This window comes from Schistocerca nitens, chromosome 2 (genome assembly GCF_023898315.1).
Source record: "Schistocerca nitens isolate TAMUIC-IGC-003100 chromosome 2, iqSchNite1.1, whole genome shotgun sequence".
Taxonomy (NCBI): domain Eukaryota; kingdom Metazoa; phylum Arthropoda; class Insecta; order Orthoptera; family Acrididae; genus Schistocerca; species Schistocerca nitens.
The window spans coordinates 886,271,714-886,298,241 of record NC_064615.1 but is presented as its reverse complement, the minus strand read 5'-3'; the positions used below and the strand labels follow the sequence as shown (position 1 = coordinate 886,298,241).

At 38.5% G+C, this 26,528-nt stretch overlaps 1 protein-coding gene across 2 annotated transcripts in view; it reads right to left on the bottom strand.

The window, feature by feature from the left end:
* The window catches only part of LOC126237191 (sphingomyelin phosphodiesterase-like), a 373,735-nt gene that overhangs the window by 266,127 nt on the left and 81,080 nt on the right, over positions 1–26,528 (bottom strand). Inside the window, exons 4-7 of one of the 2 annotated variants that reach the window (XM_049947069.1) lie at positions 26,150–26,317; positions 22,614–22,838; positions 20,000–20,172; positions 18,304–18,498 (exon numbers count right to left, since the gene is read on the bottom strand). The exons of the other annotated variant lie outside the window; for it this stretch is intronic. Coding sequence (XP_049803026.1) covers positions 18,304–18,498; positions 20,000–20,172; positions 22,614–22,838; positions 26,150–26,317 — 761 coding nt within the window. The remainder of the gene's footprint in view (positions 1–18,303; positions 18,499–19,999; positions 20,173–22,613; positions 22,839–26,149; positions 26,318–26,528) is intronic. 2 annotated transcript variants of the gene reach the window in all.

Here is a 26,528-nt window from a genome sequence, read left to right as displayed (position 1 = left end):
ATAAAAATAATTGTGGAAATCAGATTTTGAATTAATTTTCACACATAAAACCAAAGATGATCATAAAAATAATATGTTATTTTACATTATATGTTATAACCTGTAAACAGCAGTTAGTTTAGATGAATCTGTTTTTATTTGTAAGTTACATTTTGCAATAAATTAACAATGTTAATGATTGTTAAAAATTGTATTTAAAGCTACACAGGGAGGCTGCATGGGAGCCAGTCAGTCAGTCAGTGTTTTGTTTACTTCAGGAGACAGTGCAGTTCAGTTGTCAGTTCTGTCAATCAACTGATGTCAATAAATTACCTAACAGATCAAAACGAAAATTTCTGTTCCGACACTGACAATGTTGAGTGTTTATGGAAAAAGTTCAAGGCAATCGTAAAATGCGTTTTAGACAGGTACGTGCCGAGTAAAACTGTGAGGGACAGGAAAAACCCACCGTGGTACAACAACAAAGTTAGGAAACTACTGCGAAAGCAAAGAGAGCTTCACTCCAAGTTTAAATGCAGCCAAAACCTCTCAGACAAACAGAAGCTAAACGATGTCAAAGTTAACGTAAGGAGGGCTATGCGTGAAGCGTTCAGTGAATTCGAAAGTAAAATTCTATGTACCGACTTGACAGAAAATCCTAGGAAGTTCTGGTCTTACGTTAAATCAGTAAGTGGCTCGAATCAACATATCCAGACACTCCAGGATGATGATGGCATTGAAACAGAGGATGACACGCGTAAAGCTGAAATACTAAACACCTTTTTCCAAAGCTGTTTCACAGAGGAAGACCGCACTCAGTTCCTTCTCTAAATCCTCGCACAAACGAAAAAATGGCTGACATCGAAATAAGTGTCCAAGGAATAGAAAAGCAACTGGAATCAGTCAACAGAGGAAAGTCCACTGGACCTGACGGGATACCATTTCGATTCTACACAGAGTACGCAAAAGAACTTGCCCCCCTTCTAACAGCCGTGTACCGCAAGTCTCTAGAGGAACGGAGGGTTCCAAATGATTGGAAAAGAGCACAGGTAGTCCCAGTCTTCAAGAAGGGTCGTCGAGCAGATGCGCAAAACTATAGACCTATATCTCTGACGTCGATCTGTTGTAGAATTTTGGAACATGTTTTTTGCTCGAGTATCATGTCGTTTTTGGAAACCCAGAATCTACTATGCAGGAATCAACATGGATTCCGGAAACAGCGATTGTGTGAGACCCAACTCGCTTTATTTGTTCATGAGACCCAGAAAATATTAGATACAGTCTCCCAGGTAGATGCTATTTTTCTTGACTTCCGGAAGGCGATCGATACAGTTCCGCACTGTTGCCTTGTGAACAAAGTAAGAGCCTACGGAATATCAGACCAGCTGTGTGGCTGGATTGAAGAGTTTTTAGCAAACAGAACACAGCATGTTGTTATCAATGGAGAGACATCTACAGACGTTAAAGTAACCTCTGGCATGCCACAGGGGAGTGTTATGGGACCATTGCTTTTCACAATATATATAAATGACCTAGTAGATAATGTCGGAAGTTCCATGCGGCTTTTCGCGGATGATGCTGTAGTATACAGAGAAGTTGCAGCATTAGAAAATTGTAGCGAAATGCAGGAAAATCTGCAGCGGATAGGCACTTGGTGCAGGGAGTGGCAACTGTCCCTTAACATAGACAAATGTAATGTATTGCGAATACATAGAAAGAAGGATCCTTTATTGTATGATTATATGATAGCGGAGCAAACACTGGTAGCAGTTACTTCTATAAAATATCTGGGAGTATGGAACGATTTGAAGTGGAATGATCATATAAAATTAATTGTTGGTAAGGCGGGTACCAGGTTGAGATTCATTGGGAGAGTGCTTAGAAAATGTAGTCCATCAACAAAGGAGGTGGCTTACAAAACACTCGTTCGACCTATACTTGAGTATTGCTCATCAGTGTGGGATCCGTACCAGATCGGGTTGACGGAGGAGATAGAGAAGATCCAAAGAAGAGCGGCGCGTTTCGTCACAGGGTTATTTGGTAACCGTGATAGCGTTACGGAGATGTTTAATAAACTCAAGTGGCAGACTCTGCAAGAGAGGCGCTCTGCATCGCGGTGTTGCTTGCTCGCCAGGTTTTGAGAGGGTGCGTTTCTGGATGAGGTGTCAAATATATTGCTTCCCCCTACTTATACCTCCCGAGGAGATCACAAATGTAAAATTAGAGAGATTAGAGCGCGCACGGAGGCTTTCAGACAGTCGTTCTTCCCGCGAACCATACGCGACTGGAACAGGAAAGGGAGGTAATGACAGTGGCACGTAAAGTGCCCTCCGCCACACACCGTTGGGTGGCTTGCGGAGTATAAATGTAGATGTAGATGTAGATGTAGATGTAAATAATTTGTGAAGCTTGAAACTTTCGTTATGTTCTCATTATTTGTGGCATCCACAACATCGATGAACCACGGGCCAATGCAAGTTAAGTAGTAACATTCAAAAAGATCATTGCAATACAATACTTCAAAATTTGTTTACACAATTTTATCTTATTTTTTTGCCTCAGTGCCAAAGGTATATCAATGAAATCCTGCACTTGGCTACAGTCCCATTTGTATCTATAATTTTGCAGAAACATGGCTGTTATAGTGGTGTTGGCCACTCTTTCAGTGTATATGGGCTCTCTGAGAATGACTCACTGAGAGTGACATCTACTGGCAGCATTAGGTATTTAGCAGCCTGACATCATGAACTGTGAGTCTCAGAAAGCTTAGGGTTTACTGTTGAGTTGTCAAATAAACCTGTTGTCATTTGTGTTGTCATTCTTCATATCCAATCAATATTTCTGTTAGTCTTATTTAGTATGGGTCTGAAACACTTGATCAAAATTCTAGGATAAGTTATACACTGAAGCACCAAAGAAACTGGTATAGGAATGTATATTCAAATACTGAGATATATAAACAAGCAGAATACAGTGCTGCAGTCAGCAATGCCTATATAAGACAACAAGTGCCTGGCACAGTTGTTGGATCAGTTACTGCTGCTACAATGGCAAATTATCAAGATTTAAGTGAGTTTGAATGTGGTGTTATAGTTGGCGCATGAGTGATGGGACACAGCATCTTTGAGGTAGTGATGGTGTGGGGGATTTTCCAGTACAACCATTTCATGACTGTACCGTGAATATCAGAAATCTGGTAAAATATCAAATCTCTGACATCACTGTGGCTGGGAAAAGATCCTGCAAGAATGGTACCAGTGATGACTGAAGAGAATCATTCTACATGACAGAAGTGCAACCCTTCCGCAAACAGCTGCAGATTTCAATGATGGGCCATAAACAAGTGTCAGCGTGCAAACCATTCAATGAAACATCATCTGTATGGGCTTTTGGTGACAAAGGTCTACTTGTGTACCCTTGATGATGGTGCAACACAAAGTTTTATGCCTTGCCTGGGCCCATCAACACTGACATTGGACTTTTAATGGCTGGAAACATGTTGCCTGGTCAGACAAGTCTTGTTTCAAATCGTATTAAATGGATGGATGTGTACACATATGGACACAACCTCATGAATCCATGGAACCTGCATGTCAGCAAGGGACTGTTCAACCTGGTGGAGGCTCAGTAATGGTGTGGGGTGTGTGCAGTTGCAGTGACATGGGACCCCTGATACATCTAGATACGACTCTGACAGATGACGTGCTCGTAAGCATCCTATCTGATCACCTGCATCCACTCATGTCTATTGTGTATTCTTACGGATGTCGGCAATTCCAGCAGGACAATGCAGTACCTCACACATCCAGAATTGCTACAGAGTGGCTCTTTGGAGTTTAAACACTTCCGTTGGACACGAAACTCCCCAGACATGGAAATTATTGAGCATATCTGGGATGTCTTGTTACATGTTGTTCAGAAGAGATCTCCATTCCCTTGTACTCTTACAGGTTCATGGTGTAACATCTCTCCAGCACTACTTCAGACATTAGTTGAGTCCATGCCACATCATGTTGGAGCATTCCTACATGCTCTCAGGGCCTACACAATATTTGGCAGGTGTACCAGTTTCTTTGAATCTTCGGGGCACAAGTGTTTTTTAAACAATCTCCTTTGTACACTGACTGCATTTTCCCAATATTCAAAGTCCATCACTTGCTTTGCCTCTGATTAAGTGTATGTGATCATTCCATTTCATATCTCCACAAACTGCTACAGCCAACTACTTGTATGAGTTGCCTGATTCCAATTGTGTCTCATAAGCTACTATGTTTTTGCAATTTGTGAGATGTGAACATTTAAAGCAAGCTGCCAATGTTTGCACCACCTGGAAATCTTATTAACACCCAACTGAATATTTGTGCAACTTTTTTCATATAGTACTTCATTATCTGTAAAAAATCTGAGGTTACTATTAATATTTTCTGTCAGATCATTACTATATAACATGAGGTGTAAGGGTGCCAACAAGATATGCTGAGGCATGCCTGAAGTTACTTCTACATCAAATAATAGCTCTCCATCAAAATAAAAAGCTATGTCCTCCATACCAAGGAATTCTGAATACTTGTATAGTATGAGTGTATTTGTATTAGGTGTAATTTGTAGAGTTTTATTTTGCAGTCCACAAATACTATATTGATATTGATGGGACAGGAAAATTGTTCATGATAAAGGGTTTTGGTTCCAAATATCAGATCTGCTTAGGCTACTGAAAATCAATTGAATTGCATTGTGAAAGAACACAGTCGTCATTAGAACTTCAAAATGTAATTTTGCTATTTTTTATACCCGAATAGCAAATCTATATGAGACATATTGACTGATATAAATATTTTGTGGATCTGATGCTAGGTTACTGGGTAAATTATATGTCATATGGACTTTTTTTTCTGTTCTTGCAGATATTTAAATCGCGAGCTGCCCAGAAATTAACTCCTCTTTCCTTAGAGTGTAACATAAAGGTAATATATTGCTTGCCTCACTAGCACTATCATCTAACATTTCCATTAATGACTTGAGAATGACATTATTTTTTGAATAGCTGTTTTGAGCCACTACATTTGTTAAGCATATTAAGTAGCTGATTTGACACATACACTATCTGATCAAAAGCATCAGGACACTTCTATGTGATGCTCATCGGACTACTAGATGTCACAAGAGGTGTATCCACCAGCATAAAAGTATTGTGTTGTCAGTATAAACACAGTTACAATAGGTTGGGTCAATCAGGAGACCTCAGTGGCTTTGAATGTGAACTAGTCACTGGGTGGCATCTGAAGATAGATCCATCAGGGACATTTCATCCTTTATAAAGCTGCCCAAGTCAACTATTGGTGATGTGATTGCAAACTGCAAATGTAAAGGAACTACTACAGCTAAATCAAGACCAGGCAGACCACATGTGCTGACTGACAGTGAACACTGGGCATTGTGAAATGCAGTGGTAAAAAATTACATGAAAGCAGTGAAGGGATAATGCGTAAGTTACAAAGTGCTGCCAGCAGTTGAGCTAGCACTATGACTGTGCATATGGAGTTAAAAAGAATGGTATACAATTATTGACCAGCTCCCATAAATGACACATTTATATAGTCAATGGTAAGTGATGCTTGAGGTAATGTATACAGTGATGATGCCAGACAGTGGCTGACTGGGAATAAATTAGCGGAAAAGCTGAGTCGCAAATAGGCACTACAAAAAGATTTTCATACTTAAAGCTTTCAGCCAATGGCCTTTGTCAACAATAGACACACACACGTACACACACACAATCATGCAAACGCAACTCAGACACATGACTGCAGGCTCAGGCAACCGAAACCACACTGCAAGCAGCAACACCAATGCCTGATGAAAGAGACGACTGGGTGGGTGAAAGGAGCCCCTGGGGTGGGGAGGGAAGGAATAGTATGGTGAGGATGGTGGACAGTGAAGTGCTGCAGGTCAGGCAGCTGTCTGGGGAGTGGTGGAGAGGGAGGAGGGAGGGGGGGAGTAGCAGAAAAGGAGAGAAATAGAGAGAAATAAATAAAAAAATAATAAAATAAAATAAATGACTGGGTGTGGTGGTGGAATGATGGCAGCGTGGTTCTGGAATGGGAGCAGGGAACGGGATGGATGGGTAGGACAGTGACTAACAAAGGTTGAGGTCAGGAGGGTTATGGGAATGTAGGATGTATTGCACGGAAAGTTCCCACCTGCACAATTCAGAAAAGCTAGTGTTAGTGGGAAGGATCCATATGGCACAGGCTGTGAAGCAGTCATTGAAATGGAGGATACAATGTTTGCCAGTGTGTTCAGCAACAGGGTGGTGCACTTGTTTCTTGGCCACAGTTTGTCAAACAGTGAGTGGTGTGTGGGACATGAAGCTGAATGGGTGTGCCTGAGTACTCGGCATCCTGGTGGCAGTGAGTTGAGACCATTCACTGTTGGTCTATGATGGACCCTGTTTTCCTGCAGCATTGACTGTTGCTACTAGTGAGATTAGCAGGCAAGTAGCAGCTCTCGTCACATGCAACCTGGTTATGAAGTGCATCAGTCAATTGTGGTATTGTAAAGATGTCGATATGTACTGAACAACTTGTTAGCAGCTACGAGCAGGAGGGCGGTACTATCTGGTGTCTACTTCAAGCCCTTAAGCTATTTGGCTCATTGGAATTTATTTGAAATTAAGTATGAAGACTGTTCAGTGAGTACTGTGCCAACAGATAGCTAATTCTGCCCCAGTTTGTGCTGGCCATTAATCTGGTTCCTTTTGCCTTTCAGTGACCCCATTTGGGGATGTGTGTGTCAGTCTGGAGGTTTCTGTAAGCGCTAAGATAGCATTTTGCAATGTTAATCTAGTACTAAAAATCATTGTTCATTATCACTGAGTATTTGATACTACTGACTGTTATTTCTGTTTGTTGTAGACCTTATGGTCCTTCCTGGGATGGGTTAGTGGTTTTGGCCTGTAACTGAAATTTTTTGCTCTCTGCCTAAAGGTATGCACATGTGGGTCAAGTGTGTGTGTGTGTAAGCTCATATTTGCACACTGTAAAGGGACATCCTCCTCTAGCATTACTTTTCTTCAACAGAAGTTATTGATACCAAAAATACTTTCTCCCTTTTAATCAGTTTAGTATTTTCTCAGCTGTTTAACTAAAAGAATTTCATATGATTTTGTACATGATGTGGTATATTTCAGGCTATAATCAATAAAAAGAAATTATTTTTGTTGTTACAATCAGTATGGACTAACTCTATGTACAGTTAAAATTTCTCTTCATTTAGAAACATTATGAAATATCTGGCACACTTAAAATTCCTATTACTAATTGCACAATCAGATGATATTTATTATGTATACTTCTGGATTCATTAATAAAATAATGGTGTAGATTAACAGAAAGTCATTTGTCAAGAAAGTTCGTAAACTCTTTGGAATATTGTTAGTACCACAGAATTGAGTAGTAGTGGGCATGCCTCGGATGTGATTGGACATGTTTTTTTGTTTGGTAAAAACAATGTAATTTTCGATTTTGAAGTGGAAATTGTAAAGACAGTGTGATGTAGAAAAGTATGAAAGAATAAAAATCAACATAAAAACAGGCAATTTGTCAGTAGTTACTACGTCAATATGAACCATGAGAACCTATAAAGTCAAAAAAATTTCAGATTCAAGGATCAGCCCCTAGATGTGAAGAACTGGAGCCACCTATGAAAAAGGAAGGTAACTACAAAATTTTATAGTAAATCTAACTCCTCTTGAAGCTTATTAAAGGAGTTTATTTTGAAGTCAGTGACAATCAACAAATGATGTGAGGAAGGGGTAGATTACAATACTCTCTTACTCCATGTTGAGGAGCTCTTTGGGTTATAGATGCACATTTTAACCAGCCATCTGCTATTTGGTGCTTATCCAAATTACAGCCTCTATTAGTCCCCTATACCTTGACTTACTTAAGCTTGTTTGAATTATTATATAATTATTCTTTGAAATGACTTTGCACAATGTTTCTTGTTATTACTAGGGAGGTTAAACTGCAATGCTTATGAATGGGTTGCTCCTATACTGAAGTTTTAATACTTGGTTTCCTTGAAAATAATCTTTAATTGCCCATTTAAGTATTGCTGTATAAGTTAATTTCCATAAGTTAATTTCTATCAAACTCATTTGCTGTTTGTTGTTTGGCGTATGTTGACAGCCCTGTATCAGCAGTGGTTAATTAATTGCTGTTCTGTTGATCCAGGGCAGGGATCCTTTTGTTTTGGTGGCTTTTCCATCATCACAATAGGCCTAGATGTTGGCAGGTCACATGTGCTTCTGTGGATCTTTTGTTTCACCCTGAAGTTGAGTAATTTATTGGCATTCTTTTGGTATCATGCTGCAGTGGGGGTGTTGCCAGATTAGGACTTGGCTCTGGTGATTTTGGGGAAGTAATTTACTTGGTGTTTCTATTGTTGTAAGGTCTTTGTGGGTATGTGATGAAGGCCTTTGTGCAAACTGAGTGCTGAATTTCTTGATTTCTTTTTTAAAAAAAATAATGGTTTGTTTGTCATTATCATTTTAATAGTGTTTTAAGGACCCAGTAGTATATTTAAATAGTTAATAGTTATGTGTAACAGACTTTTGGCCAATCAGTGAAATATTACTGTTTGTCTCAGTTTTTACATGTGGTTAGCATTTGGCCAGCTTGGTTGTATCTAGTCTATATGGGACTGGAATGATATTGTTTTATAACACCTAAGTGTCATCAGTTGCCTTACGCTCACTAGTATTGTTAGGAAAACAGAAAATTTAAAGTGGATGTTGTAATGGATCTGGGAGATGTGTTATTTTCTACCGGATTCGTCGATACCAAATGAGGTTGTAAATGTTTTCTTATATTTTTGTCAGAATATTTTTTGTGTATTGTAATTTGCCTTATTTTATGCTAATTTGCTAATATGTTCGAGAGTGACAACATATTGATTAATATTAGTAGATGTGAAAAATAATATCAAAGAGGCTGGTTACAAGTGGAAGCTTGTGTGTTGTGTGAAATGTCTTTGACACTGGAGTCGTCTTTGACTATAGTCAGTCAGCAGTGAACACTCGGTGTGTGACGGTGGAACAATGTACAGGTCCCCGTAATAATAATTTGCAAGTGACCAGAAGAAATCAATTATTCTACAACTTTTTTTTATATAAACATCAAAAAGGAAGCACATTCGGAAAAATGGTATTTGAAGCACCAAAAATGAGGCAAACGCATTTAACCAGGACATTTCCGCAGCCGACGAAACAGCATTATAGAATCATACTTTCACTAGACCACTGAAGCCAACACAAAAAAGTCACATATCATCTTATAAACATCCACAGAAAAGTGAGTACTGTCACGAAATATGCTAAATTCAAGTATGTAAAAAATAGTGAGCATATTTCAATGTGTACCTCCTAATGGTGAGATGGCTAATGGACTCTGGATACCAATATTATGTGTACTTGTGTCTAGTTTCTTGTCTTGGAGTAGGCCTGGAGCTTACTGTTGCAGTGGAGATGTATGCATTTTCATGTTTTTCATTTAATGTTTGTTGAACTTATATTCAAGTCCTGTTGTGGGATTAGCCCACAGTTGTAATGCTAGTCACACAGACAGAGTGCCACCACAGGTTTATTTAATCAATTAGGTGTTTGTTATCAGACCACCATTGTATTGTATACATGACATGTTCTTCGAGTACTGTACCATTTATAATTTTATGTATAATGCAAATGTCCTTACACATTATGATATTAATTTAAAAACCTTTTGTATGAATTTGGCAAAAAACTTGGTAACTGTTAGCTGGTTTGTGATAGAATTGTTATTAAATAAAAATATTTGTTTGGGAATGATAAAAAAATATATCAAGTTGGGCCACCCTTCCACATGTTTTCCTTAAATTAATCCCGATCTTTGTTTTGGGTCTCAAATGAATATTCTCATATAATAGTTTGTGTGTATGTGCATGAACTGTTTACAACTCTGTGTCTCCCTTATCTTCTTGATGTGGGTCCTTGACATTGGTAATGTAACAAAAACTGAATCTCATTTGCAGGGACTTATTCAGGGATATTACCTGGATGATGCACCATAATCAAATACATCTTGATGTCTGTCCGATGCAGTTGATACTGAACAAACTTCTGAGAGAGCTCCATATAAGAAGACACACACACACACACACACACACACACACACACACACACACACACACACACACACACACACCTCTTTCTCTCTCTGCAAATCACTGTGAAGTGCATGGCATAGGTTATGTTCCTAGGTTATGTTCCACCTTACCAGTTGTTAGGGTTTCTTCCTGTTCCTTTCATGTACTGAGTGTGGGGAGAATGACTGTTTAAAGGCCTCTGTGTGTACTACAATTAATCTAATCTTCAAGATCTCTATATGAGCAATAAGCAGGTGGTTATGGTGTGTTCATAGAATCATAATTTAAAGCTTCTTCTAGAATTTTTCTAAGTAGTCTTTCACAGGATAGTTCACCTCTATCTTCAAGTGTGTGTGAGTACAGTATCTTCAGCATCTCTGTGACATTCTCCCATGGGTCAAACAAACCTGTGGAAATTTGTGCTGCTCTCCTGTGTATACGTTCAATATGATTGATCATTTTATATTGCACAATTTGCTATCAAATATACAGTTTGGCGTTAGAAGTCATTTAACAACTGAAAATGCTATATTCTCTTTTCACTATGAGATACTGGATGGGTTAAAGAAAAGGTTTCAAATGCTAGGCATATTTTTTGATTTAACTAAGGCGTTTCATTGTGTTGATCACAAAATATTGCTCCAGAAGTTGGACCACTACAGAATACAGGGAGTAGCTCACAATTGGTTAACCTCTTACTTTAGCAACAGACACCAAAAGGTCATTATTCACAGTGTTGAGAATGGCTGTGATGTGGGGTCTGAGTGGGGTACGGTCAAATGGGGGGGGGGGGGGGGGTTCCCCAGGGATCTGTGTTGGGGCAACTCCTGTTCCTTATTTATATAAATGATATGCTCTCTAGTATTACAGGTAACTAAAATATTTCTGTTTGCTGATGACACTAGCTTGGTAGTAAAGAATGTTGTGTGCAACATTGGCTTGGATTCAAACAGTACAGTTCATGACATAAGTTCATGGCTTGTAGAAAATAAACTAATGTTAAGTCACAGTAAGACTCAGTTTTTTACAGTTTCTAACACACAATTCAATAAAGCCCAACATTTTAATTTCTTAGAATGGGCATATGATTAGTGAAACTAAACAGTTCAAATTTCTAGGTGTTCAGATAGATAGTAAACTGTCATGGAAAGCCCACATTCAGAACCTTGTTCAAAGACTTAATGCTGCCATTTTTGCTATTTGAATGGTATCTGAAGTAAGTGATCATTCAACATGAAAATTAGTCTACTTTGCTTATTTTCATTCATTTATATCATATGGTATTATATTTTGGGGTAACTCTTCCGATTCTAAAAGGATGTTTTTGCTTCAGAAATGGGCAGTTCAGGCAATAAGTGTTGTAAGTTCATGAACCTCTTGTCAACCCCTGTTCACTTGTCAACTTATTCCCAAGAATAAGCAGCTTTCACTCACTTAATCCTTGGCAGAAATCAAACCTGCATTTGGATCAGACTTCCTTATCTCTTGTGCAGAAAGGTGTGCAGTATACTGCTGCATCCATTTTTGATAAGCTACCACAAGAATTCAAAAATTTTAGCAGTAATCCACACAATTTCAAATTGAAACTGAAGAGCTTCCTCTCGGGTTACTCCTTTTATTCTATTAAGGAGCTCCTTGAATTCCTTTGCTGGCCGCGGTGGTCTCGCGGTTCTAGGCGCGCAGTCCGGAACCGTGCGACTGCTACGGTTGCAGGTTCGAATCCTGCCTCGGGCATGGATGTGTGTGATGTCCTTAGGTTAGTTAGGTTTAAGTAGTTCTAAGTTCTAGGGGACTGATAACCACAGCAGTTGAGTCCCATAGTGCTCAGAGCCATTTTGAATTCCTTGAAAAATTAAGCTGATTCTTATGTTGTATTGTTGATTGCATTTACTTAAACTTACAGCTTGATTTTTATCCATGACCTTGGAGATATGCTCCTCAATTTGATTCTTCAGAACTTGACATTAAAAAAAAAATTCCCCCTGCTAATCCTATTTGGTATGGGTCCCATACATTTGAGCAATATTCCAGAATGGGCCACACAAATTATTTGTAAGCAATCTCCTTTGTAGACTGGTTGCATTTTCCCAGTATTTAGCCAGTAAACTGAAGTCTACTACTTGCCTTACCCCTGACTGAGCCTGTGTGAACATTTCATTTCATATCCCTACAAAGTGTTATGCCCATGTATTTGTAGCAATTGGCTAATTCTGACTGATTCATTGATATTATAGTCATAGGACGCTACATTTTTTTCGTTTTGTGAAGCGCACAATGTTACATTTCTGATCATTTCAATCAAGTTGCCAATCTTTTCACAACTTTAAAATCTTATCAAGAGCAAACTAAATATATACACAGCTTCTTTCAGACAGTACTTCACTACAGATAATTGCGTCGTCTGCAAAAAATCTGAGAATGCTATTAATACTGTCTACAAGGTCATTAATATGCCTAGGGCATTCAAAAAGTTTTGTACAATCGTCTCTAATTTTTTTTTTTTATTTTTTGCATTAGCAGAATGAAATTTTTTGTGAATGTACTTGGAACATTTGGCTGTAAGTTAAAGTATTTTCTTTTATTTACAGGTGAGCCATAATGGATTGTGAAGTAGAATGTGGCAATAGTCATTGATGGAGTTCCTCTTCAAGATCAGCAATGACTCTCTCACATTGATTCACAAGAAGTTGCTCCCTGTTTATGGAGGGAACATAATGGATCGCAGCAGATGCAGAGGTTTAAAGAAGGTGGTTTCTGTATACCGAACAATCCACAATGTGGCAGGCCCTCGATGGCAGTGAATGATGTGAATAAGGAGACCACTGATCAAATCATCCAAAATGACAGATGTGTGATGACATGACAGCTTGCTGATATGACTCATTTGTCATTGGGTAGTGTGGTATCACTGGTACACTCACTACGGTACAGAAAAAGCTGTGTACATTGGGTGCCTAGATTACTGACAAGCAAAATGAAAATGATGAGGAAGAATGTGTGTGAGGGTCTCACGAAGACATCTGCTTAAGAGGGGAAACAGTGTTTTGTGGTGTGATTACCCAGGATGAAACATGGTTGTTTTTGTCCGAACCTGAGAGCAAGACCCAATCCATGGAGTGGCATCATCTGGGTTCCTTTCGAAAGAAGAAACCAAGACTTTCACAAACAGCAGGCTGAAAGGCAATGGCCTCCTTCTTCTGGGATCAGTGTGGTGTCATTTTCATTGACTTTTTGGAAACTGGCTCCACAGTTAACTGGGACCATTACTGTTTGTCATTGGACAAGCTGCGACATGCCATCAAGACCCACATACCACAGCTTCAGGGTCAGCTCATCAGACTGCACCCAGTGGTGGTAGGAAGGGGGGGGGGCTATGGGGGCTGTAAACCCACCCCCCCCCCTCCCCCCAATAGAGTATCATATTACACTGGATAAAATGACTTCAGAAATCAGTGAATATATTACTTCAACAGATTCAGTCATTTTTTTATAATTATGTAACAATATAGGTTGCAATGTACGTCAAACACAGAGCAGCAAATTGCTTAGTATCTAAACCAATAAATATCATTTAAAGTAAAATGGGTGTCTTATTATTTATTAGTATACACTGGATGTATATTAATGTACTTGTAACACTTACAATAATCAAGAAAGCTAAATATGCTGGGTATGCCTACCAACACTTAAATTGCTGAGTCAAGACAAAAACTTTGAAATCACTGGACATCTGGGTCAAATCATATTATTTTCCCTGGCACACACATTCTGTAGACATGTTTTTACCCTGAACTCCAAAACAATTACCAAAAACTACTTTACGCAACACCAAATTTTACCAATTTGTCAGTAGAGGACCCCAACTCTCCTTTTGTTAAGCAATATTTCATTCCCCCAACCCACCCTCCCCCACCATTAGCCCCCCCCCCCCTTGACCAACTTATAGAATCACCCCTGACTATACCATGACAACGCAAAATCCCATTCAGCCCTTATGACATACAGAAAATCAGGAAAATGGGTTGGAAGATTGTTGCTCATCCTCCCTACAGTCCTGACTTGGCTCCATCTGATTGGCCGTCTGAAGGTCCACCTGTGTGGTAAAACATTTGATAATGAGAAAGACCGTATTTCCTGTGTCAATTGATGCTGAGTCAAGAGGAAATAACATTGGGCCAGATGCATCACGGCTGATGGAAAAAAAAAAATAAATAAATAAATAAATAAATAAATAAATTTAGAGATGACTGTGCAAAACTTCTTGAATACCCTTTGTACAACACGAATAGCAAGTGTCTAAACACACTTCCCTGGGGAACACCTGAAGTTACTTCTACATCTGATGAAGACTCTTCATCCAAGATAATGCTGCATCCTTCCTATCCTGTACTTTTGACAATAAGGATGGATGTGGTATTGAGTCAAATGCTTTTTGGAAATCAAGAAATACTACATCCACCTATCTTGATCCAAAGCTTTCAGTATGTTGTGAGAAAAGGTTTCGCATGGTAGATGTTTTTGGAATCCAAACTGGTTGGCATGGAGGAGATCATTCTGTTTGAGATACCTCATTGCTGGAGCTCAGAATATGTTCTAAGATCCCACACTAATTTGATGTCAAAGATGTTAGATGGCAACTTTATGGATTGCTTTTACTAGCCTTCTTGTAAATGGGTGTGACCTGTGCTTTCATCCGACTACTGCACACAGTTTTCAGCTCAAAGGATCTGTAATAGATTATATTTAGAAGAGGGCCTGACTCAACCACAAGTCAGTATCGAATCTGATAGGGATTCCTTTGGGCCCTGGAGCATTATTTAGTTTTAAGGTTTTCAGCTGATTTTCAACCCCATTGATACTAACACTTATTTCACTCATGTCTCCGGTGGTACAGTGATTAAATTGGGACTGTTCTCCTGGGTTTTCATTTGTAAAGGAAAAGTTAAAAAAAGCAGCATTTCATCTTTTGCTTTGCCACTCTCAGTTTCAGTTCATGTCTCATTTGCGACTAACTGGACACTAACTTTGGTACCACTATCTGCCTTTAGATAAAACGAGAATTTCTTTGGGTTTTGTGGAAGATCATTTGACAGTATTCTGCTATGGTAGTCACTGAAGGCATCATGTGTTGCTCTCTTGACAGCTAAACACATTTCATTCAAAATCTCTCCATGTCTAGCCCTATACTTGGTTTTATATCTATTATGCCATAGCCTCTGTTTACTTAGAAGTTTCTTTACAGTGACTGTATATCATGGAGGGTTCCTCCCATTATGAATAGTTCTACTGGGTACATATTTATCCATTGCATGGTCAACTATTCTTTGAACTTGAGCCACAGTTTCTCTACATGGTCCTGTTCTGTGCAAAATATTTCAAGTTCCTCATTGAGAAATGACATTACTGCTTTTTTATCTAGTTTACTGAAGATATATATCATTCTTCTTCTTTTAGTTGTGTTGTGTGCTTTGATAATCATTGTTGCCACAACCACCTTATTGTCACTATGTGGACATCCTAAATAAATCAGGTCTGTTTGTTGCCATTATATCTAATATATTTCCATCATGAGTCGGGACTTAAGCCATCTGTTCTAGGTAGTTTTCAGAGAAGACAATTAGTAGTGTTACATAGGATGTCTTGTCATGCCCACCACTAAGAAAACTGTGATTTTCCCAGTTGATTGTTGGATGATTAAAGTCTCAACAAATGATTACAGTGTGGTTGGAGAACTTATGTATAAGCAAACTGAGATTTTCCTTAAGTTTTTGGTTATATCAGGAGGTGAGTTGGATGGGGGATAGAGGGATCAATTAACATTTTATGCCCACCCCCAATACTGAGTCTTGCCCCAACAATCTCGTATGAAGCTTCAATTTCTATTTTGATGGATTTGAGTTTCTTGTCCACTGCAACAAATACACTACCTCCCTTACCCATTAGCTATCCTTTCGATAAATGCTTAAAATTTTCCCCAAAAATCCTACTGCTTTCAGTTTCAGGTTTCAACAAACTTTCTGTACCTTGTATTATATGAGCTTCACTGCTACTAGTATTTTAACACTCTCACCTGGAGGGGGAGGGTTGGAACTCTTTTGGACCTTACACTTATACTTATGGGTCTCCTTGTGCGCACACCACACAGCATGCCTGACCCATTGACCTATATGAATCACCTCCATAAAGAATATTTTAGTGTTCTGCATTGAAGATAATGTGCAATTTTAACAAACCCAGAAGGTAATGCAGTGAAAATTGGATCTTGCATTTATACCTGCATTTTCTTCATCTTTTGTCTTGGCTTCTAAAAGAGCAGACTCCTCTAAAGGAACTAAAATTGTACAAATGATGCTAATGATTTTGGCAGAGCTTGTGGCGAAAGCACAATTTATCCTTGCCAATTTATCAACAGACAGAATATTATATGAAGGATGTTTCCATATTGATTCATTACAAGAAAGAAACAGTCATGAACTGTAACATTGACTCAGATAAGAAACAGTTGCTGTTTGGTGGAGATATGTGTAAAACTGAGGCAATTGTAATGAACTGTGAAATCCAAACTTTTAACAGTGTGTGTTTAAAGTTAATTTACTTTTAAAATTTTACATCAATTTTATATTCATGTGTATTTTATTTTTGTATTACTGGTAATTTTTCTCAGCAGATTTCTAAACAGCTAAGTTAAAATGATGATTTAATAGTTAGGCATTTTCTAAAGTAATAGGTAACTACAACAGATTACTAACCTTCACTTAAGCAATTTCTCACAAATTAAAACAATTGATATTGTAACAGTTTGTGAAAAGGATAGTTGCTGCTCACTGTATACTGGAGATGCTGAGTAGCAGATGGGCACAACAAAAAGAATGTCAGAACATAAACTTTAAGCCAACAAGGTCTTCGTCATAGGTAGAATGTACACACACACACACACACACACACACACACACGCAAACATAAACTTGTGCAAAAGCAATTCACACACACATGACTGCAGTCTCTAGTTTCTGAGGCCGCATTGCAAGCAGCTGCACATGTTGGGAGATGCAGCTGGGTGGTGGGGGTAAGGTGGAGGCTGGGGCGAAGCGGGCGAGGGATAGTAGGATGGGGTGGGAGATGGTAAAGTGCTGATTGTGGGAGCATATAGGAAAAGGTGAAGAGAGGGTAGGGCAGCTAGGTGCAGTTCGGAGTTTAGACAGGGGTCAAGGTGGAGGGAGGTCAGTGGAAAAGGAGAGAGATAAAAGAGTGTGGCTGTGTTGTTGGAATAGAAGACTGTGTAGTATTAGAATGGGAACAGGGAAGGGGATAGAGGGTAAGGACAAAGCCCAATGAAAGTTGAGGCCAGGAGGATTAAGAGAATGTAGGATATATTGCAGGGAGAGTTTCTACCTACTTAATTCAGAATTCACACCAACACCACCTTTTCTGAATTGCGCACGTGGGAACTCTCCCTGCAATATATCCTGTTTCCATAACCCTCCTGGCCTCAACCTTTGTTAGTCTTTGTCCTTACCCTCTAGCCCCTTCCCTGTTCCCATTCTAGCACTACACAGCCCTCTATTCCACCAATGCAGCCACAATCTTTTTACCACTCTCCTTTCCCACTAACCCCCCAACCCCCCCCCCCCCCCCCCCACGTCTGTCTAGCCACCCAACTGCACCTAGCAGCCCTACCCTCTCTCCACTGTGTCCCTGTATGCTCCCACAAGCAGCACTTTACCATCCCCCACTCCTACCCTGCCATCTCTCCCCCTCCCTGTCCAAGTCTCCTCCTTACCCCCACCACCTAGTTGTGTCTCCTATCATGCAAAGCTGCTTGCAGTGTGGTCTCAGCAGCCATAGGCTGTGGTCGTGTTTGTGAGAGTTGTATCTGCGTGAGTGTGTGGCTGTGTATGTTCTATTCTGATGAAGGCCTTGTTGACCAAAATCTCATTTTCTGACATTATTTCTGTTGGGCCTATCTGTGACTCAGCATCTCTGCTACATGGTGAGTAGCAGCTATCGTTTTCATAATATTGTAACATTCCATCATCACTTTCCATGGTACAGTTGATAATGGGTAGGCATCAGGACCATATGAGGAGTTTTACTGAAGAAAAAATGTGTTGACAGTAATAATGTAAAATTAAATTGGCTCACCAGTTGTACTTAAAGCACACATTGTTGTTGAGAGATATGATCCGAAGACCTGGTCTCAGAAGGGTTGTATAATATCCCCCCTTCATAACAGTTGGTACTATATCAGCTGGTAGCCATGTCTGCCACAGATTTGCCATTGTTTCATAAAGCCATTTGGAGGATACAGTATCGTCTGTTACATCATCAGGTGCATATCTGTTTTAAAAATTATGGACAAAAAGAATATGTGCAAATTACATATAATCAGGTATAGGAAATTACTCATTATTAATCAATAATTCAGACATAATGTCTGTTCAAACATAACACAATTTCTTGATTGTAAGAAAGACAATCTTGATCACATTTATTTAACGTTAATGTTGTAGAAACATTCTCAGCTGAAATGTTGGATTTTGCTGTGAAATACTCACAATACTCCTCTGGCAGAATTGACCAACATGTTCAGGTATCACAAACCTGAAGAGGTCTGTCAGTTATGCTGATGAAATATTGTGAGGATTTTACAATGACATCTGCTGTCTTGCCTGAGAACCATTTCTATAACTAGCCTGTCACAAAAGCCTCAAGAAATGTAACATTAATGGTATTAGCACTCTTGGTTGGTGGACAATTTTCAGACAGATTTAAGGTGACAGCAATAGATGCTTCAAGGTAATACCAAATGTTACACCTCTGCTCAGCTTGTGACTGATACTATTTGGTTGCAGCTGCTTTAAATAGTGGCTGATGATGGGCTATTGACCAGAAGTGCTAACAATATAGCACTTTGACTGTTGTTTACATAATCACTGTTAGGCGTTCATATATAGTATCAAACCTGTAGAAATGGAAAAATATGGGAACAGCCACTTGGGTAATAGGAATTCGGAACACAGGATACACTTAAAGTAACTTAACTTGCAGGAGAGGGTGCTGTCAGCTTGCAAGAGGTGTAAAATGTATGCATATACATTGCAATACAATATCTGCAGTATGATCATTCTGTGATAATCTATCACGTAGTACTATATCCCCATGTTAGCAATAAAGTTTATTGCAGTTCAATGCTCATGTAAAATATTTAATGGATAAACTGGGTTTGCACGATAAGTTACTTTCATTAGCTCATAGATATATTTTGGTTGGTGGTTGCATCAAAACATGAGAGTAGTCACCACTTTTGTAAGACTTGTAGTTGAAATCTTATTGTTAAAGGTAATGTGCATGTTGCTGCTCTCTGTCAATGTGGTAAATACCTGTTCAAGGGATTAGAAGCAAGCTCCAAGCAGGAAGCTCATATGTTCTGACACTGCCATCAGCCAAGAGGTATCTACAAGCTACTGAAAATGACTTATTTGTTGAAACCACCTCAGCCATCAAAGAATTAACAAGAACATTTGACAGCAAAAAACTTAATTGTTATAAGTGATGTGCTCACTGCTGCTCTCTGCTGATAAAATGACAAATATGAATGTCCTTATGTTGTCTCCCAAACATTCAGAATGCTCTCATAGGGTATTAATCTGCTTCCAATTTTTTTTTTATTTAGAATGATATAGCTTTTAAGTTTCTATTTAATATACTATAAAATTTAGTTCCAATGAAAGTTTTTTTTTCTTGCCTCAGTGGATTAGAGAAAGTGGCTATACTTTTGAAAATATCTTTACAAAGCTAAATTTAGCAATCTGTTTGATGTTCTGGAAAGTGGACTTACTGGTTGACAGGATGTGGTTCATGGTTACCCAATGCTGAAAAAACAGGGGCATCACCAAATGCCTGTTTCAGTGTTGGGAAAAAAAGCTGGAATGACTCATTATTCCTTTCTACGCTTGTCTGCCACACTCCATGGTCGATGACATCACCAGTAAAGTAAACATAATTGATGTCCTATGAAATAAAGACCGTTAGAACTTGCACTGCAAAAACTGTCATATGTAAATTAATTTCATGAGATATCTTGTTGTTACTATCACATAGGGTTCTTTTATTTTCAAGGCAGTGGGACAATGGTAGGTTTTATCAGCACATGTAGTTTTTAACAACTTACCATTGTAGTATGTATTCTTTGTCACTGTTTGTCATTTTGATAGAAGAGTGAATTTTAGTGTTTAACAAAAGGAGAAAAACTGGCATTTAAATATTACGTCAACTGCAGGATGAATTCAGAGAAGGATGACAACATAATCCCTCACTGTGGCATTAACAGACAAACTGCTGATTCATGCTCTTGTGAATTAGAAACCAAACATTAATTGACCTTTCTGGATTTTCTATACAACTTATCTAATAAAAATATCCACTGATGACACTGAAAATAAATTGCTTCCATAAAATTACAAAGAGGTTTTTTACTAGGTGCTGTAATTATGTTATGAAATTAAAACTGATTTCTGCAGGAATTTCTGGGTGCTAATCCTAATATATATCTAGCTGCCTTCTGCCATCTGAAAATAAACATAGATCTCTAGGAATTTTCCAACAGCAGTATGCCGTAGTGTAACAGGAGTGTAAGAAAGTGAAATGAGATTTACACAATAACTAGCTGCATACACTCTATCTTGTAATATTAGTTCCTCATAAAGGAGCCACTAGTTCCAAAGTATTGATATTGATTGGCCATTATATTTCTCATTGTTCTTGATTCTGTTCCAGTCGCCTAATTTTTGTTCTGGTAGACCACTTTGTTTCTTAACAACCTGGAGTTTCAATTATTTAAATTTGCTTCATGTATTTTATTAGTGTTCTTGGACTTTACTGTGACTGAGTTACCGAATGTAAACAATCTGAACAGAGGTATAACAGCGTGTTGACTAGTGTTCTTGGAAGTCATTTGTTGTCATTTCATTGAGGCTTCTACTCTCATACAATCGCTTTAAGATTTGCCTCACTTCATGCCCTACCTAACATTCCAATATAATTCCTGAATAGTACTTCTTGTTACAATGGGAACCTCCATTTAATTGACTTAATTGATTTCTGGTTCCAAAAGCTTATTGATGTCTGCTGCCACATGGTATTTAGGAGTATTATTTATGTAGTTTGCTGGTGGTTGTTCACTCTTATAATTCATAAATGGTAAAAGCTGCACAGTACAATATTGCAATTTTTAAGCCAATCAGTATTCTTTCATTTTCTTAGAGCTCGTTTGTTGCCTTTTGCAATGGCATATGAATGTCATTGTAAGCAATATTATCCTCACACCATTTCCTGTAAAAATAAAACATTGGAAGCATGTCTGTGTTCATTTCAAAAGGAATGTAAATTTGTCTGAGAACTTTCTGGGCTGATGTGAGAGATCTCATGATAGCAACAATATGAAACAGAATAAACTTCCTAGTTTGATTCAACTTCATTTGCAGTTGTAATCACTATGGACTTAATACATGAGGTGATCTTATAACTGGTCACATTTCAAATATCTTTAATCTATCATTTCTTTTGATTTATATTGTAATGGGTAATCATAACTTAACAGGAAACATCACATACATTGCAGGTGGATTCAGAAATTAGCAACAAATAATCTGTAGAAAAAGAAACATGTGTCTAACATAAAATATACCGATAATGAAGGCTTTCATTTACTACTAAATATAAAATGCTACAGTAGAGTTTTTTTTCCTTTTCTGTGTATACCTCAGTGAAGTATTGGTGTTTTGATACTTAGTTAACTTAATAATCATTAACTTTTATAAGTAAAATAAGGGTGATGTGTTGTGAACAGAAGTATGCAATATAAAACAGTATTGACACTAGCTTTTAAGATCTTCTTTTTCTTGTTCTTTCTCTAGCAAAATTACACACACGTGCGTGCACACACACACGCACGCACGCACGCACAGACACACACACACACACACACACACACACACACACACACACACACACACACACACACAGAGAGAGAGAGAGAGAGAGAGAGAGAGAGAGAGAGAGAGAGAGAGAGAGAGTGAGTGAGTGAGAGAGAAACTCAAACGTGTGCACCCATGACAACAGCAAGACTGCCATGCGTGTGTGCATTTGGGTGTCTGTATGACTGTGTGTATGAATGTGTGCAATTTCGCTAGAGGAAGAGCAAGAGCTTGAAAGATAGTGTGAATCCTGTTTTCTTGTGTGTTTCTATGTGCCACACATCAGTAAGCTATAGGCGAATGGTGACATTTCCTTTATTTTATGTATTATTCTGCCCAAGATTTCCATTGTCGTTATTAATATTTTTGTTACCTATTGCTTGGTGTTGTCTGTTTTTATTCAGTGTATGGGAATTTTGTTTCTATCCCTGCACATTTTCATTCTCAAATTATGAAAAAAAGACAAAATATACTCACAGGATTCTGTGTGACAGCATTTTTAAGTGCAGACACCAGGCTGTGCCAGGGAATATCACAGCCCCTGTAGTCACCCCAGTAACCAGCAACAGATGCTGCATCTGTTGCCTGACCCTGATCACTACGGCAACATACCGGCTCATCACATACTGCCGTGCCACCAGGTAAGTACATTGGATCATGATGAGTATCTGATATATGGAGCACTGTGAAGACTTCACCCTCCTGCAAAATGCATGTTGTTTGGATAGGACTGAAAATTTGGACCACAGTAAATTAAGCAATGTTTGTAAATTTAAAACATTATGTCTTGATTTTAAGAAATTAAGATGAATGCAAATGACAAACATGCACATTTAAAGGTAAAACACTACTCTAAGTATAGGACAGAAAAAAATATCTGTATGAGAATAAATCACCACTCACCAACACCAACTGGGGAACAATGTGCATAGAATAGGCACACAAAAAAGATGAAAAATTATATAGCTTTTCCATAAAAGCCTTCATCTTACACACACACACACACACACACACACACATACACACACACACACACACACACAAAGGATAGATGGATAGACAGAGAAACAAGCAGATAGATAGATAGTTAGAGAGTGAGAGAATAGCACACAAAATGTGTGTTTTTTGGCCCCAACAAAGGACTTTGAAAGACAACCAATGTTCTCTGGACTTGTCTGCTATTAAGACCCTTGTATATTTTGTATGTAGTGCTAGGTCCTCATGTAAATACTATACTCTAATCTGATTGATTACTCTGTTTTTTTATGAATCTTTCATTAAAGGACTGCAATGTTTTTTTAACTGTACATATCGTATTCTATTTTGTCAAAAACTGACATTGTGAGATAATCTCTATGTAAAGATATGAGGTTAATTCTGCAAAAACTAAAAACAGTTATTATACAGACACTGTATCATGGCAACTTTGGTTGGGGAGTGTTTTGGACTATGGTTGGATAAGATACTGGTAGGAGTGTGGCCTGAACTACGACTGCACCTGCAGCCAGGAATTGCACTGTAGTCACTACCAAATGCTTTGTGTACTACAATTTGCTTTGCAATGTGAATTGCTCATTTTTTTTTCTTTTTGAAGTGAGTGAAGAGACTAATCCTCGTGCATAAAGGGATTGAAATGACACTCTCACCATGAGAAAAGGAATCAGTGATCCCTATGATTGTTATGTCAGTTCTGCTTTCGTGGGAGCACAGAATGTGGACATAGGATGGCAGCCATTCGAGAGGGAGGTGGAGCTTATTCCCCCACACTGCTCCTCTCCCCTCGGACAGTTCAAGTTCTTGTTTGTTTACAGTCGCAGGCGACTGCCATGTTATACTGTCCCCATAATATCACCCAGTGTTGATAACGCTACTTGTTAAAAATAAATATCCCATTACTGATTTCAAACCAACAGGTACACCTCCATCAGATGGCTGTTCGTGTTTAGTATGTGTGTGTGTGGTTGTGTGTGTGTGTGTGTGTGTGTGTGTGTGTGTGTGTGTGTGTGTGTGTGTGTGTGTAAGATGAAGGCTTTTATTGAAAAGCTATATAATTTTTCATCTTTTTTATGTGCCTATTCTATGCACATTGTTCCCCAGTTGGTGAGTGGTGATTTATTCTCATACAGTAGCTTATGCTGAACATGTGGTGTGTGATATTTTTGTGGTGACAAAAGTCCCTTCACTGTCTTTGAAGAGTTTAATGTATCACAAATATCACAAAATAACAAACACGATCCCATGATTTTAGAACTTTGCAGTTACAGACAGTGTAGAGCAACCCCCCCCCCCCCTCCCCCATACACACACATGCATACACACACCTAATTATATGTGCAGCAGACTTGTTGTTCTACCTTTTTATATATAAATTAAGACACAATGTGAAGAACTACTTATTACTTAACCCTTACTTCACTTTCCTCCACTCCCACTTACAGTGTGGAATACTGGGTACTGCTATCCATGTGACAAGTCAAAGCTGCTTGACTGTGGTCTTGTGACTGGAGGGGGGGAGGGGGGGGATCTATGCATCACCAGTAGGCATTGCAAGTGGTCCACACCTACCTCCTGTAAGGTTACCGCTAAGAATTGATGTGGCTAAGTGTCTTGTGGCAGGGACACCTGTACTGGACTTGGCTTTCAGGAAAAGGAAAGCTGGAGGAACCTCACTGAAGTTTAATGGGTATGTATTTCCTATCCTTCAATCACTATACATGGAGCACATAGGAGCCGCACAAAAGGTGCAAGTCCTGTGATAGGTAGAGTTGCTACCAGTGCTAATTGCGAAGAGGCAAGAGACAAAAATGCAAAATTTTTCACCAGTTTCTGACCATCACAACTTCAGCATCCATGTGACTATCACCAAAAGCACCTTCATTCTAAAAAACATGGTGTTTTATAGGCTAGGATCTATGTTCTGCACTTTCACTTCTGGTGGGGACCATTGACCAATCCTGTGTGACAGATCGAGATTATCAAAGCTACCCCAGAAATCATAGGACACTCTCACCTTAACCTAAACTGGTTCTCAGCTAACAAAATTCTATGTAATCCAGAGAAAACTCAACATCTGCAGTTGGGACTGGCTAACGAGGTAGAATTAAAATCTGTAAAACTGCTTGGAATACTCATTGATTCCAAAGTTAATTATATACTAAAGAGAACAGAACAAAATTAACACCAGAGAGAACATACATTTACATGACATCAGAAACAAAGAGAGTATTGACATCCTAGTCATAGGCTGACAAAAACAGGCAACTCTCACAAAGTGAACTGTTTGAAATTATTTAACAAATTACCACATACTGCACTCAATACACCTTTCAATAATTTTAAAAGTAAACTGGACAAATGGTTAATGGACAATCTGTACTACAGTCTTACAGAATTCTTGGATAATTGTAACATAGAAACTGAGTTTTAAGTTTATGATTCCAATACTGTACAATTGATTAATGTAACATAAATAATTTGTACTTGTAATGTATACACTCATGAATGTAGTAACTTCTTACGTATCTTGACATAATTGTAATGCCTATTTCACTGCATGTGGTCAATGGCAAATAAGAATCTGAATCTGAATCTATTTCCTGTATTAATAAGCTTGACTTTAATCAAGGAGTCTGTTATCTGGCATATGCTTTTGAAGGAAAAAAGCTACAAAATCTTTTCAAAACTGCCATGGCCTCCCAAAGCTGGGGAATTGGAAGATCAAAGCCAAGAATTAGTTATATGTTTTGTAGGCTGTCCATACCATCATGTTTCTTATGAGATACGTAGTGTATCAAAAAGTCAAGATCTGAGCAATGATTTCAATAAGTGGGCTACTTTTGTTCACAGTACTATATCATGATAAAGGACCTCAGAACAAAATTGGGATTCCTCAAAAACTGAAATGAATGACTACATGTGATTGTAACTTTTTGGAATATTCGTTATACATTCCCTACCAATGATCTTTTAAGAATAGTATATCTTATAATGCAGTACAGAATACTGAAACATACCACTGGATCTGACGGTGGAACATACTGTGGTTTCTCACCCAGATCAATATCAACTGTCCATTCATATGAAGGGTCAGTCTCTGCACAGTCTAAGTCCTGCAGAAGAACACTACATATCTGCTTTGCTGTCAGAGTTGGTTTGTTATCAACTATGTACACCACTGTATCCTGTAAAATAAAGTAAATATTATAAGCTGTTGTGCCACGTTATAGAAGATGGTTTATCAGTGTACAAGCCATGCTGAAAGCAATGCCTCCAACTTCTTTATGTGAAATCTCTTGTTGTTGTTGTGGTCTTCAGTCCTGAGACTGGTTTGATGCAGCTCTCCATGCTACTCTATCCTGTGCAAGCTTCTTCATCTCCCAGTACCTACTGCAA